We start from the raw sequence: 14,662 nt of genomic DNA, 5'->3' as shown, positions 1-14,662 counted from the left end.
TACTCAGGTTGGATCAGCATTAGGTAGCAAAATGTTGAATAATACTGGTATTATCAATCAATTATCAGCAATTTTGTGCTTTAGTCAAGCTTAAGAGCACAAAAGCTATTCTCCTCCGGTTTGGTTCAGGTCTGAACAGAAACTTTTCAGGTTTGTGTCTTGTTATGGTCAAATTTTCAGGCCTGAATGAAGCTCTAATTCAAACTATTACTCCTTGCTTACCTGACATATTGCTTTGGCTTGGACCAGGAGTACGGGTGCTGTGGCACATCAAGAAACCCACCACAGTAGCCCTCCTTCTTTAAGGGCAGCCGGGTGGAGGGGTGCCCATCCTGATCGAGCTCCCCTGGACCCAGCTCATCGCCTCCAGGCTCCACCTTCAGGCTGTGCTCCAGGCTGGTTTTACGGGCCTTCAAGGGGATTCCCTCCCCCAGGTCGGCCACTCCATCTGTGGTCAAGGCGTTGATGGCTGCCAGGATGGCTGAGTTGGTGTACTGGTTGGTGTTTGGCAGCCAGCTCTCCTCTGTGACGCTCAGGCGGGGCGAGGTCTGCGGGGACAGCCCGGGGGAGTGGTTGGGCGAGTACGGGAAGTGCTTGTGGGACGCCCCGCTGCCGTTGAAGCTGTACTTCCTCTTTGCACCGCAAGGGGAGTTGGGCCTGGAGCCCCGCTGACCTATCCAGGTGTCGTCGGTCACGCTCGTGCGCGGGGAAGTGGAGGGGGAGTGGCGCGGGGAGCCACCCTGGGCGCAGGCCTCACCCGGCAGGGCGAGGGTGGAGCCCTTGGGGGACACGCAGGGCGACTGCCAGGGAGAGTTCTGGGGCGAGTTGTCGTAGTTGTAGGAGAAGCCCGACTCGTAAGAAGAAGCGTCGGAGTGGCAGCTGCGGGATGAGATGCTGCTGGCTGGACTCAGGCAGCTGGGGTCACGGTAACCATCTGCGTTGGGGAGGGTCAGCGTCACGATGGAGTTGACGCGCTTGGCAACAGGAAGGCTGCTCTCCTCCACCTCATCCTCAGGAAACTGACCGTAAGCTGTGATCTCGATACGGGGGCTCTCCAGGGTCGGGGCTCCGTTGGGACGGACGCTGGGGGACGAGTAGTAACCGGCAGTTCTCATGTCTTCTTGGGTGTCGTAGCTGTGTGGCTGGCTGACAGAGACAGATATAGTGGGGCTGGACTGGAGGCTGTGGTACTGGGAGGGAAGACAAGGGTTGCCCAGTGGGAGGGACAGACTGACATTTGGGGTGTAGCCGTACGCATCTGGAAAGCAAACAGATTGAGTTTGTTACCATGATAATCAAACACACATTCATTGGCTCCCTTATTGAGAGGCATACTGTAACAGTTGCCAAGTTGAGTATTATGAGAGCTGCTGCAGACGTGTTGCCTATAATGGCAAGAGAACAGCATGCCTACTGGATTTGGCCTTGGCTACTCACTGATGCAGAAGTCATGCAAGTTTCTCTTTTAAAATGAGAGTAAAATCAGAGGCCTCAGAGCCTCATCTATGGGTTTCCCTGTACACAACACACAGAGGCCAGTGACATAAACCATCTCTGAATGGCACAACTTGTACAAAGGATGTTAGGTGACAGATACAAATAAAAGAGCCAAAAATAACTTCATTTTAAAACCACATTCTAAAAATAACCAAAAGGCAAGCAAGACCAGGTGTTTTTTCCATTTCCCCTTGCCAGATTTATGCCACATAATGTACATGCTGCAGCCCATAAACCGTAACATTATGAAAACACACATTGATGCTTTTGTTGGCCAGTTTCATTTTCCAACAGCCTTCAAAAATAAACACAGGCGGGACATGATTAGTTTATTTGCATGTTGTAAAGGTGCACGCTGTGCCCAACTGGGGAAGTTCATGGGCCGGTGCCAACACCCCCGCTGGGTCTGAGGCCATATGAAACTCTGTCTAGCCACAAAATCTGTGGCGAAGGCTGAGGTCACAGCCAGGAGCAGCAGAGGGGGAACATGGGAACGGGAGTTGTGGTTAGGGTGCACGACACGGAGTTAATCTGACCACAGTGAAGCACAGTGATATTGATGAGGACTGCTGCTACAGGCAGACAGATGCAGTCAGACGGCACAGAGTCACCACAGCTCCTGTCTGCTGTAAATTAAAGAGAATTAGGGGCCCGACCATAAAGACTATGACATCAGTGCAGCACCATATGACTCCTTGTAATAAAAGAAAATTAAGCTTACATTTAACTTTGCGGTGTGTGACACAGTAGCACTGAAATGTCTGTTTTCTATAATTAGATTGAACAGGCTGCTGTGAATTAGCTGCAGGCTGCCACTCTAACAGGTAAGGGGCCGCTCCATTAAATGACTGGGCTCAATATTGGTCTCTGAATCATTCAAAATACCCAATTACCCACAATGCCAAGTCAATCATTAGCATAGATTCAAACCTGGCTATTTTAAGAACAGTTTTAGTCATGAGACACTAACAGCAGAACCACGCCCACCTTGCCCAAATCAGCAGGGAGGGGCACACACCAAATTGCTACACCACTGCTTTAATAACGACGGACTGCTGCACTTTCACATCTGACATTCCTAATTGCGATGCACTGAGGCTGAACACAGGCTTTCAAAAGCGAGGAAAGTGTAGCTCAGAGCCTAATTCAATGTAACATCACAGCTCAATGTATCACATCCGTGTGTGAAGTGTCAAACACTAATGAGAAGTTTTCTAATCCCGTTAACTGGCTCCTAAGTGCGCCACGCAAATAGCTGTAATGGACTGTTATGAGAGAGAATAGCCTACTATGGGTTACTAGAAAGTAATGAAGTAAGTCAAACTCACCCTCTTCAGCAGATTTCATCTTCTTCTTATAGCAGAGAGCAACGTCTGAAATCAAACTTCGAGTACAGCAGCAGATGGGCAAAGTCCTTTATCCATATATCGGAGTTTATATTCCCCAGCTGTTGCTTAAGATCCTCTCTCACTGTAGAACCGAAGGCAAACGACGAGAATAAAAAATAATAATGTAAAAAAAAAAAAAAAAAACGCTTATTAAAAACAGCCGTTTCTATTTCAAATATTGAGAAAAACTGGCATCAAACTGGGAAAACCTAGGCGCGATGAAAACATCAAAAAGTGTGGACTAAGATCATGACTGAGATGCACACGTATGCTTTTCAGATGGCTATTTCTGTCTGTGCGCTGAAATATCTTATTTGGTGGAAGGGGATCCTGGCTGCTCCGGGTCGCTGTGACGCACTGCTCCGGCGCACACAGGACTTCTGCGCTTTTAAACCCGGGGATCACCTCGGCGGCGGCGCACCGCCCCCCGAACACTGACGCATCTCCACGTCCGACCACCAGATGGGTCTAATGGAGATCCTCTCTCACACTGGGGTTTCCAGCGGCAAAAGAGGCCAATTAGCGAGGCTGGCAGTGAAGCCTGAAGGCTCCGAGATGAGTAAAACAAGCCTCGCCACTGGAGAATCAAATGCAGGCTTCAGTGTTTGGAAAAACATCCTATACGCTGCATGCGACAGAGTTTGAAGCTGGATTGAGATCCTCCTGACTATAAACAGCAGAACTACTTGTTGAAATTAAACTGACACCACATACACCTTTGTTTGATAGATGATACGTGTTAGAACAAGCCCTGTAACTCAAACCCCTGCGCCCCTTTGAGCCACGACCGACTGCATTAATCTGCTGTTTCCACCCACTTTATCTATCTGCTCCCTTTGGCATCATGTACAAAGACTGAGGAGCCTTTGCATGACGGAGTGTGTTGTAAGATGCTGCACATGGAATCTCCTAAATCAAGATATACGAGCGGACTAATCCTCAGGAGCATTTTACATTAAACTGCTGCCATTTCCACCCTGATAGAGCCATTCATCAACTGGTTACCACAGATGGCTGTTCAGTTAAATGGCTGCTGGGCTCTCAAGTTGCAGCTGGAACACAAGGACAGGTGAGCTGAGCCAAACGTGTCAGAACATATAGCTCAATACGGCTAAATATGGGTGCTGTTTCCTAAAACATATAAAAGGATAACTTCCTTCACATCTTGTATGGGACGTCCCATGGGTTTTGAACTTATTGCAAAGGCAAATAATCGCTTTTCCACTTCCTTTTGACAGACTGCACGTCTGCGGGGCGCACAACACATAATTATCCATACTTGCATAGAAGGACTATATAAAAGTTAAGTCCTATACCCAGTCATTTGACACGGTGAACTGAGAATCTTCATAGAGTTTTCCATAGGCCACTCTGCGGTTGGTGTGTACTTATTCAACTTCACTTCTCAGCGCATTCAGTCCCAGGCAGGCTTGTTGCTATCTTTGGCAGGTCTGGACATTTCAGCAGCTGGCAGCCGGCCTGTGGTTTCTGTGATGACAATAGTCACATGGTGGCTCTCTGAGAGTCTGTCCATCCCTGGAGGTGGGAAGCTACACTACAGCACTATGGCATCTTATCAGCTGGCCCTGGGCAGTGTAATCCTTAGTGCTGCTGGAGTGCCATGTCATTGTCACCCTCAATTATGGGAGCATTGAGGTGTGTCTTTTTTTTTTTTTTTTAAGGTATTAACATCTTGTCGTCTTATAACTTGGGTGTCCACAGTTGTTTTTGTCAGCAAAGTTGGCTTCTTTTTCCTCTCTTTGGGTCATTTTAGTGATGTGCTTCAGGAAATTAGCTTTGGGGTTCTGCTCTGTGTATATTCCAAGATCAAGGGGATGTAATTCATCTTAACTGATGTCCTTGCTTAATCTTTTTAGGTGTGTATGTCTCAGTTGATAATAGACAGTGGTAAGAGGCAAACCTGCACACTATCACAAAAGGTTGAGAGGTTTTTAATAGGAGATATGGATCCATTTTATGACAAAGTGCAAAGATGCAAAGTGCAGAGCAGCTAATCTTTTTGATGGGGTGAAGGATTCCTACCACTTAACTATATCTTTTTCAAGGTGCCAACTCCTTGCCATGCTATAACCTAGCTGTCCAACTGCATTATTATCTTCTCTCTATACCTCTTTTTCTTCTCTTTGTGTTTCTGTGGCTTTTCAGCGACGGGCTCCAGAGAAACTGCTTTAGAAATTCACTCTTAACCCACATTTGTCTCCATTGAGCAACAACGTGGCATGCATACCCCACATCCAAAGCAATATTTCCTCCTCACCCATTGGGATCCCATTTCAATACAGCTCTCCAACAGAGTATCCCAGGGAGTGACGGCACTTGTGAAATCCTAGCTGTGTGTTTCATCATGGGGACGTGGCTCGGTGGCTCCCCAGTCATTTAAAGAACCCCACTCGTTTCTTTGACCTCATGGAAATCTCTCACCCAGAGGCTAGGGGCCTAATTTGGGCAACAGGGGTGGGGGTAGGTGGGGGCCATCACTGCTCCCAAGCTATGTGTAACCGAAACATGTGCTGCAGTAAACACTCCCCCCCCCCCGTCTGCAGTTAATAAATAGCTCTGCTGTTGCTGATTGACGCGCGGACCCGTCTACGTCAGGGCGGTGCTGGGGCTCGTAGTTTTTCCACCCGGGCCTGTTGCTGGTTAGTGGACACCTTGGTAACAGGCCGCTACAGACCGGATGGTTCCGGAGGCACAACTGCAAGAGGAGCACATGATAATGAGAAACAACGCCAAAGTCCTGTGTTGATAATGTAGACAGCAGACTCTCTTTGACATCAAAGAAGCTGCTTTTCACTGACACAATACATACTCAAGTGATTCAATATGAAGACTGACCTCTACAGGCTTAAGGCAGTGATACACAGGGCAATTTTTGGGCAACTCTGATGGGCAACAGTGCCTCACGAACATCTGAATAGACCCACTTGATTGCTTGTTGGTGCGAGTGTTGCCCATCTCCATCGCCTCAGTGTATCACTACCTTTAAACAAAAAGATTTAAGATGGTTTATCCAGTTGAAAATATGATGTATGTCACATTAGAAATACATCATGTCAGGTTTCAAGCTACTGTAGGTTCAAACTGGGTTTAGAGTAAATGCACCTCAATCAAATATGTAACGAACACTTTCATGGTCAGGGTAAGAGCATTCCTTAAAGGTGTGAAAGGAGTCTGGCCTTCATACTTTACCAATGTGTGACCTTCACTGTGGGGTAAGAGTGCAGTTAAGTGAAGAACATAACAGAACTTTTGGGGCAACATTTTTCTGCACTTATGAATGGGAAGAAGTTATCATCACTTTGCAGAATTAATCAAACTGTCGGGTCATCTTGTTTCTCGGAAACATTTGAATAAATTTTTGACCCTGTGCCTCACTTTGTTGCTTGTTGCTGGGAGTGTTGCCCATCTATGTTGCTCAAAATTTTGCCTGGTGCATCATCACCCTTCGAGTCCGGGAGGGGGGGGGGGGGGGGGGGTGTCTCTGTCATAAACCCACTCATCTTGTCCGTCATTCAATATCTGGCCACTGCCAAACTGTGTGAGTACCCTGCCTGGTATGACGTGGTTTGGCCACAGCGCGGTGGAAAAGACCTCGGCTCGCTTTTCTTTCCACAGTTCTCACCCTCAAATCCAGTGCCTGGCTTTATTTGTGTCTGAACAAAAACACGAGGGAACATTGGACTGTGTTGCAAGTTATTCAAAAACAGAGAAATAACCAATCCAAATGTTGGCTTTCCCACCGCTGAATCACCTGTTTGTTTTGGAAAAATGAATTGGAAGGAAACTGAAAGAAATATTACTGTACTTCTTTGTGTTTTTGAGCCTGCTCACACATCATACAGAGAAGCCTCTCTCCATATGCGCACTCACTGCTGTTTTATAATGTGTTTCTTGATGTTGCGTCATAAAACATTATAAATAGCCATCACAACTAAAGTTCAGACTGTCACAGTACAATGACCAGAAAACTGGCTTAAAGGGGCATAAAGTAATCTATGAGTTTTATCGACCTCTATAGGCGACCAGTAGGAACCACAACAACATCGACAGCTCTCTGGCACAGCTTACGGTGGCCTGGAATTGACATTAATAATAAAGTCACATGAGTTAGCTAACTAATTAGAGCAGAGATCCAACTGAAACGTCTACTGAAATATATCACCATGGAAAACATAAACAATAATACAAAACAATAATAATACTGCTTTGTCATTTGCTTTTTGGCTTGAGAATGAAATGTTGCTTGTAACACTGTCCACCGTTGAGTGTGAGTGTGTGTGTGTGTGTGTGTGTGTGTGAGTTTTAGAAGCCAGATTTCTCAGCACCTGGCCAAGTAATCGTCATTGGTATTGATCAGCAACCCTATCAACCCCTGCAGATATATTTTGGGCTTTGGGGCAGAATCTGACTTTTTACACCTTTAAAAATGCCTGTTATGTTACCTTGGGGTAGTTTGGGGTGTGTTGGGGATACTCAGCCTGGCAGTATCCCCCCCCCTCCCCCCTCCTCCTCCGCCTTTACAGTCAGACTTCCTGTCTCCCATCAATGTTCTCCTTTTTTCTCGGCCGCTGTGACGGAATCCCCTGCTCTGTTTCCTGTTGTGAAGGGCCGTTGCCGGGTTACGGTGGAGGGGAGGAGCCTTGTGTGAGGCAGCGGATCCCTGAATGCTGAGGGAGCGCTAGCAGAGCAACGGGAGGCTCATATTCTCCCTGTAACGGTCCCAGAGCCAGCATGAAGCCCAGACACAACACTGAGCAACAGTCCCTGAAGCACACAGCACTTCACTGTCTCTCAACGGTTGGTTATGGTTACACAAGCTGCACATGCCCAAGGTCTCTCACATAAATCAATGGGGTTAGTGTAGCTGCAGGGAAGAGACCAGTTTGTTTCTGTGCTACACACTGAGGCAGGCCTGTGAAGAAGCCCGCAGCAGTAGAATATACACATATGAAAAAGCTGGGACCTGCATTATACAGGCAAAAAAAAACATTATGTGCTTTTTTGGTGATTGTTGTGACTGTACAAAAAAGTCACATGTGAAAACCCACATGTGAATTCAAAGCACATGTGCTTTTTGGACACATGTTGGTTTTCATACATGCGAAATTTCCCTTTTCCTATATGTGAAAATGTCATTTGCACCTGTGAATTGTCTCTTTGTATGTGAACTTAAGTTTTCACATGTGAAACTAAAAATATTGTCTTATGTAATGGCAGGTGAAACCATGAAAAAAAGGTTCACATGTGGATAAAAAAAGCACTTTATACCTATTGAAATGTTCACATCTGAAGTAAAAACTGTCACATGTGATGCCGGGATATAATGTGGAAAAAAATGCTCACATATGAAAACCAACGTGTCCAAAAAGCACACATGCTTTGAATTCACATGTGGGTTTTCACATGTGACTTTTTTTGTAAGGGTTAAGATACATGTGGATAGAGCTTCTTGAACATAATTTCTTCATTTGGGTTTTGAAAATTTTCCAAAATAACTGGGAGTGGGGTGGAGCAGGGCTGGGGATGCTAATGTTTAGGATTTCCTCACTTTGAATAAAAATAAATAAATAAGTAAATAAAAAAATCTCAGATGTGCAACTTGATTTGTAGGCCAGAGATTCAACATGACAAAATACCAAAAGATGGAAAGTTGTCTGAAACACCTTCCTGGCAAAGAAAAACTGATTTGGAAATTACAGCAGTCAATATTGTAAATGTGATAGTTTTCAATTCATTGTGCAGAAGATTTAACACTTGAAACGTTTTCCTTATCAAACCCCTGAAGTGAGGAATGGTCTTGCCTTATTTAAGACTCCTAAACTCTTCTCCCGCACCAAGCCAGTCAGGGAATATCATTACCGGTAACTTTATCTCTACTGGTTGTTGCCTCTTAATTCAAACAGCGTGCTGTGGAATTTTATAACAAGCCCAGTCAAATGGAATATAGCTAGAGAAGCCACTTAGCCATTTAGTAACAAGATAGCATAATGGCATAATGGCAGGTCTCCCTCCAGCATATAAAAAAAGCACCAAAAAAATGCCATAGAAAAAAAATACTAATTCGACAAATGTTCCACGCATCTGAAATTTCTGCTACGTAAGTGTTTTTGTATTCCACTTATGGGTTGGATAAAATCTAGTTTAGTCGAGAAGTGTTTCGCAAAAAGGCCTCGTCCTGGAGGGTTTCAAATTTAGTTATGGAGTCATCTTTTTTGACAGGAGACAATTTGTCGTGAAACAGATGAGACATTACATTATTAACTTCCGTTTTGACAGTATAACAGCTCCACTGTCATGTTTCTGCTCTCACACAATCACTTCTGAGCCCGAAGTCCTTTCAGCAGCTTCTTCCGCAACAAAAGGCTCAGGAGTTGTTGGCTTTGCAGTATTGGCTTGCTTGTGAAGGTTTTACATAGCATACGCTCTGAATGTGCGTAAACAGATTTGACTGTCAAAATGCTGTCGGGACTGAGAAAAAGAAAACAGGCCTTGACTGAGATGGAGCACAGGAGAGAGTCTGTGTTCTGGGTAATAATGTAAGATTAAATCTAAATCTCATTAAATAACAGGCCTCATCATGGGCTGAACAAACCTAAACTTACTCACCTTTTTATTTGTGAAACAGAGGTTGCCCATGTTTTAAAATGACATCAGTCTCAATGATAGAAATATACATTATAGTAAGAAGTGTCAGATTGATCTATGTTACATGAAAACAGGGTTGTTTCAGGGAAATAAAACATGAATGAATACTCAAAGTCTAGATTCAAAAGAAGACCCACAAACTGTTTTCATTACTGTATAAATCATTACTCCTGTGAATATATCCAGTCCATCACTGCTGTCCATTAACTCTCTGGTGTAACAGATTCGGAAAACACACTAAAATGATCTTCCATAGACGCACGTAGGAACAGTTAAGTACAACTTGCAGTACGGTGCCTCTTTTCCTCTCGTGAATGCTGAGCTACAAAGTGAAAACAAGGAGATGAAAGGGAACATTTCTTAACATGTTAGAGCCATCGGACCATCACATTCATCACTGGGTCACCCACCATCCACAAAGTACTTCCTACTCCGTGTGGGGAAATTGATAACACATTGTCTGTTTGCTCAATGAGCGCCTCAGATTACATGGCAAAAAACATATATATATATATTTTACAGTATTCATTAAATCTTTCTCTGTCTTGGTAAACACACCGCAAAGAATCTATACTGCTGGCATTTAAAGGCACAATCTGTAATTACTGTATAGTGATGCTTGTTGGAAAACTGTTCCCCGACTATGGCTCTCTCTATATAATGCTTTGTTGGATTAAAGACCATTTTTTAGTCCAGAATTTATTGTGTGATGACAAACACTGACAGTATGTGACAGTTAATGATGGTTTCTTTAAGTATTGTGAGGGTATAAACGGTAATATTTGTTAAGACTGAAGTAAAACAGACTTATGGGGAGTTAAAAATGTTCCAAAAACTTTATGCTCCGTCTGCAAGTCAAACTCTTCGAGAACATATAGCCAAAATTTTGATTTTCAAATAAATGAGAGACAATACTTCCATCATCATGGTTTCATAAGTGTCTTAAAAACAATGGTAATGGGAGATTTTCAAAAGTGCACATATTATAAACGCCACAATAGTAATCTATGCACTGAATGTAATCTGAGAAATGCAGAACAGCTTTTGTTTCCTTGAACTAAACATGGATTATCAGGAGAAATCACTCTGAATGATGAAGTGCAATAATATTGTGCATGTTTGACTGTAACGCTGCTTTACATGGAGTCACATCTTCGCTCTGTCGAGTGTTTAGCCTCTCGCTCCATCTTGTGGCCAGATGATGTTTTACATTAATGAGCACAACCTTCACACAGTGTTGTGTTAGACATACAGAAATGGGAACATTTTGGCATTTGTTCTTTCTTTTTTATTGCTCTTTAATCAATAACAATATTATAAATAAAGGACATACTGTTAGAAACTGCAGTGTAGGACATGGAAAGCAAGTTCACGACAAAGGAAAGTTTCTACAACGCCACGCACACAGGACACAAGTCTCAACAGAAAACACAGGAATCAACATTTGGAATTGCTCCTCATAAGCAAGTAAATCACAAATTCAACCCCCGAAATGCAATTTGCATTAAAGTGACGCAGCCACACTTTTCAAACTCTTTCCCAAATAACTACATCCACTACTTGTCTTATTTGTAGTGTAGCTACATTTTACAGTAGGGTTGCCACAATTTAAACCAAATAACACAATTATATTTAGGAATGATCAACCTGAGTTTAACTCAATTACGATTTGGAAAAAAACCAAAAACATGACAACCTAACAAATAAACATAGCTATACTACACCCCATTTACTGCACTGCACATATAAAAGATCATCTTAACACATTTCTTCCATCACGTTCAGCAGAACAATTTTCCCCATCGAGCTTAACACTCAATCTTCCTTGGAGTGAATGATAAAACTCATTCCTCCATAAAAAAAGCTGGATATCAGCGTCCACTACAGGCCAAAGTCACACAGAAGCCCAGGGTAATTGTGGTAATTGTCAATAAAGGCCTAAAAAACATTCAGCTTTCAGTGTTTCAGGGTCCTTTGCTGTGACTTTTAGAATAGTATTGCCACCAGAAAACATTTCTGAAAAGAGCAAATACAGCAGGATTCATACGTGGTCAAGCTCCTGGAAGCTCAGATCTGTCTGTGCAGGTAATAAAAACACGAACCAAAACCTCTGACTGATTGTTTCACACCCAGTGCTGTGAGAGGCGGCTTCAGTACATTAACATACATCATAATAATGAGGCACAATGCGAGCTGCCGCATCCTGCGATGAGGACCGGCGGCCAATAACAGACATCTTAAATGTAAAATTACGCAATATAATCAAGGCCAAATATGTGAACAATACCACTGTTTATGAACATTAACTATGGAGTGCTGGTTTTATACTATCAAGAATTATTGAGGATGATATGTCATTCACCGTCTTAAAAAATGTAAAGGACACACAGTAGCAAATGCACAGAAAGAAAGTCTGAAGCCGGTCCTGGGAGTTTGTTCCCAGGACAAATAATTTGCATTTTTTGGATGTCATTGTAAATATTCTTATATTTGGTTAATGCACATTTGTACAAGGTAAGTAGAGTTAAACGCAGTGAGGTTTACATCAGCAGTAGTAGTTGTAAAAGCTTCATGTAAAGGCTTTATTTACAGTACGATGGAACAACATATAGCAGTAAATCACAATGTCATCCCTTGTAGCAACTCAACACTGTACAAAGACGCGGGCCAGCAATTGTAATTAATACTCATAACAATAATAATAAAAAAATAACACTTAAAAAATTCTTAACTCCACATACAAAAATTTAAACACCGAAAGTAATGCGTCAGAATTGTATAAAATGACACTTGAAGCTGATTCGTTTGAAATGCTTTAAAACAGAAGAAGGCAGATTGACCCTTGACCTTTCCAACACCATGAGGTCAACTGTTTCAGGCCTTCCCAGTGCAGAAAGTCACTTGGACCATGTTGCTCAAACTCCATCCTCATTAAGTCTTTATCATGTGCTCTGTCTTTTCAAGTAATCCCAAGTCCCAGTGACATCAATCCAAACTTTTTTTTTTTTGTAATTTTTCTTAATTTCCAATAGTTCCAGTGGTCCCTCGACCTCTGCAGGTCACCTGTCCATCACTGAGGATCAGTGAATTAAAAAAGTGCCAAAAGGAAAAGGTCAGAGAAGCACAAAGCCAACAAAACAAACAGAAGTAATCCAAGCTGTCCGGTTTGGCTCATGAAGAAAGCTTGGAGTAGCTGGGTGGAGAAAACTTGCGCTTCAGGTACTTGATTATGTAGAGAGGAAGACAGCTGACCAGCGTGATGGCGGACACTTTCCAAAGGAAGGCCCGGGTCGTGATGAAGGACAAGTCTGGGAAACCACAGCAAGGAGAAGACGACAGGTTATAAGACAGGTCCCAGTACAGCAGTGTGATCATACAGGATCAAATGAGTAACACAAGAATCAACATCACAGCTTTTTAAAATCATATGATCACACGGCAAGAAAGCAAAGAGAGAAAAATCAGATGCTTGTCATGTGCTGAATTAAAATCAATTCAGTGCTTCCACTTATTAGTGCAATCACAATGTGAGCGATAATGTTAAGAGTATTTGACAAAAAACTTTGACACAGCACTAAAAATGTGAACGGTACGGCGGAATGAATGGCATGAAACAAATGACATAAGACAATAAACATCTATAGAGTATATGATCCAAAAAACAAAGAAAAGAAAAGAAAGAAACACACTGATGACACATCACTGATTAAAACATCACTGGAACATTATGCAGACGGCATAACAATGAGGAGAAAGACAGACACAGACAGACAGACAGACAGAAAGATAGATAGATAGATAGATAGATAGATAGATAAACAGACAGACAGAGAGAGAGAGAGAGAGAGAGAAAGAGTTGAGGGAATAGAGAGAGTTGGTGAATTCACAGACTGCACACCTACCAAGGAAAGCTCCCAAGGACACCCTGCCTATGCCTGTCGCCAGGGCAACACACAGAAGCAAAAGAAGAAGTGCAGCAAAAAGAGAGAGTGAGTGCGGTACAAGGGGAAGGAGTGGAGAGAGAGAGAGGGGGAGAGAGAGAGAGAGAAGAAGGGAGGAAGGAAAGGGGGAGAAGCAAGAAAAGCACAGACCTCTGAAGGTTGAACTAACGCAAAACATTAAGTGCCAAGTACATCAAAGTAAACACAAAACAGGTGCAGTGAAGAACGCAAAACTCTGGTCCCTTGAAGCGCTCACTCCATTTAACAAGCCGAAAGTTAAATTATCCCCTCCACAACTACTGTGCTAGCAGTTTACTGGTATTGGTAGTAAGATCTCAAATGAGAGTAATCCCATATAAGAGCAAACTGTTGTCGCAGAAAAACCTTACTGCTCCAATTTAGCTGATATTTACATTACCAGTCAAAAGTTTGAAGCAGTGACCAAAAAAAGTGTTAAACAAATCAAACTGATGGAAAGGCAAAGGCTTTGGAAAGAAATTCACACATAGGCATCAACTTCACTATTTATATTTGTCTAAGAAACAAATTTCAAGCATTTAAGCATAAGCCTTTAGATCAAAATGGCTTTAAGAGGATGAAAAACACAGTACATTCAATCAGGTGTGTCCAACCTTTTGACTGGTAGTGTATTTTTTTCTAAAGTGTAAGATTTACAGGTCCTTTGTAGGTTGAGTAGTTTTCATGAGCCTCGATCCCATGAAATACATCCAAAACCCATGACAAATTTTCCAAAAATGCATGGCTGTCAATCTAAAAATAAGGCCATTTTTCTAATGGTCTCTATTTTTTGAAGATACAATGTTATATTTACGGACATATACTGCACAAGAAACCTCCCATAACAGTGAAACAACAAGCATTAAAAGGTTCTCTTACCAAAGTACTCGTTGAGGAAGGCGAGCGAGGCCACGTAGCAGCCCAGGCTGAAGAACTCGGCCAGCACCATGAGCCAGTGCCAGGTCCGGATCGTCAGCGCCACCATCAGCAGCTCGGTCAGGATGAGCGCCGTGAACGAGATGGCGACCACGTGCACAAACTCCGACTCAAACAGCACCAGCGCGCCATACATAAGGATACCACCTGGTGGTGCCAGAGGAAATACATCGACCACTTTTGTTTTATTTGCTTGAGGAGGTAACCATGATGATG

At 43.2% G+C, this 14,662-nt stretch overlaps 2 protein-coding genes across 4 annotated transcripts in view; both read right to left on the bottom strand.

The window, feature by feature from the left end:
- nfatc1 (nuclear factor of activated T cells 1) overlaps nucleotides 1-2,844 on the bottom strand; it is a 34,623-nt gene extending 31,779 nt beyond the window's left edge. For both annotated transcript variants that reach the window (XM_071894984.2, XM_071894985.2), the window contains exons 1-2: nucleotides 2,826-2,844; nucleotides 223-1,258 (exon numbers count right to left, since the gene is read on the bottom strand). In XM_071894984.2, the coding sequence (XP_071751085.1) occupies nucleotides 223-1,258; nucleotides 2,826-2,844 (1,055 nt within the window). The remainder of the gene's footprint in view (nucleotides 1-222; nucleotides 1,259-2,825) is intronic.
- A 7,972-nt stretch (nucleotides 2,845-10,816) lies between these two features.
- The window catches only part of atp9b (ATPase phospholipid transporting 9B), a 46,914-nt gene continuing 43,068 nt past the window's right edge, over nucleotides 10,817-14,662 (bottom strand). For both annotated transcript variants that reach the window (XM_071894926.2, XM_071894927.2), the window contains exons 28-29: nucleotides 14,390-14,593; nucleotides 10,817-12,859 (exon numbers count right to left, since the gene is read on the bottom strand). In XM_071894926.2, coding sequence (XP_071751027.1) covers nucleotides 12,723-12,859; nucleotides 14,390-14,593 — 341 coding nt within the window. In that variant the 3' untranslated portion in view covers nucleotides 10,817-12,722. The remainder of the gene's footprint in view (nucleotides 12,860-14,389; nucleotides 14,594-14,662) is intronic.

The sequence above is a fragment of the Centroberyx gerrardi genome, chromosome 19, assembly GCF_048128805.1.
Source record: "Centroberyx gerrardi isolate f3 chromosome 19, fCenGer3.hap1.cur.20231027, whole genome shotgun sequence".
NCBI lineage: Eukaryota > Metazoa > Chordata > Actinopteri > Beryciformes > Berycidae > Centroberyx > Centroberyx gerrardi.
The sequence above is the reverse complement of the archived record's forward strand: the minus strand, read 5'-3'. Positions and strand labels throughout refer to the sequence as shown.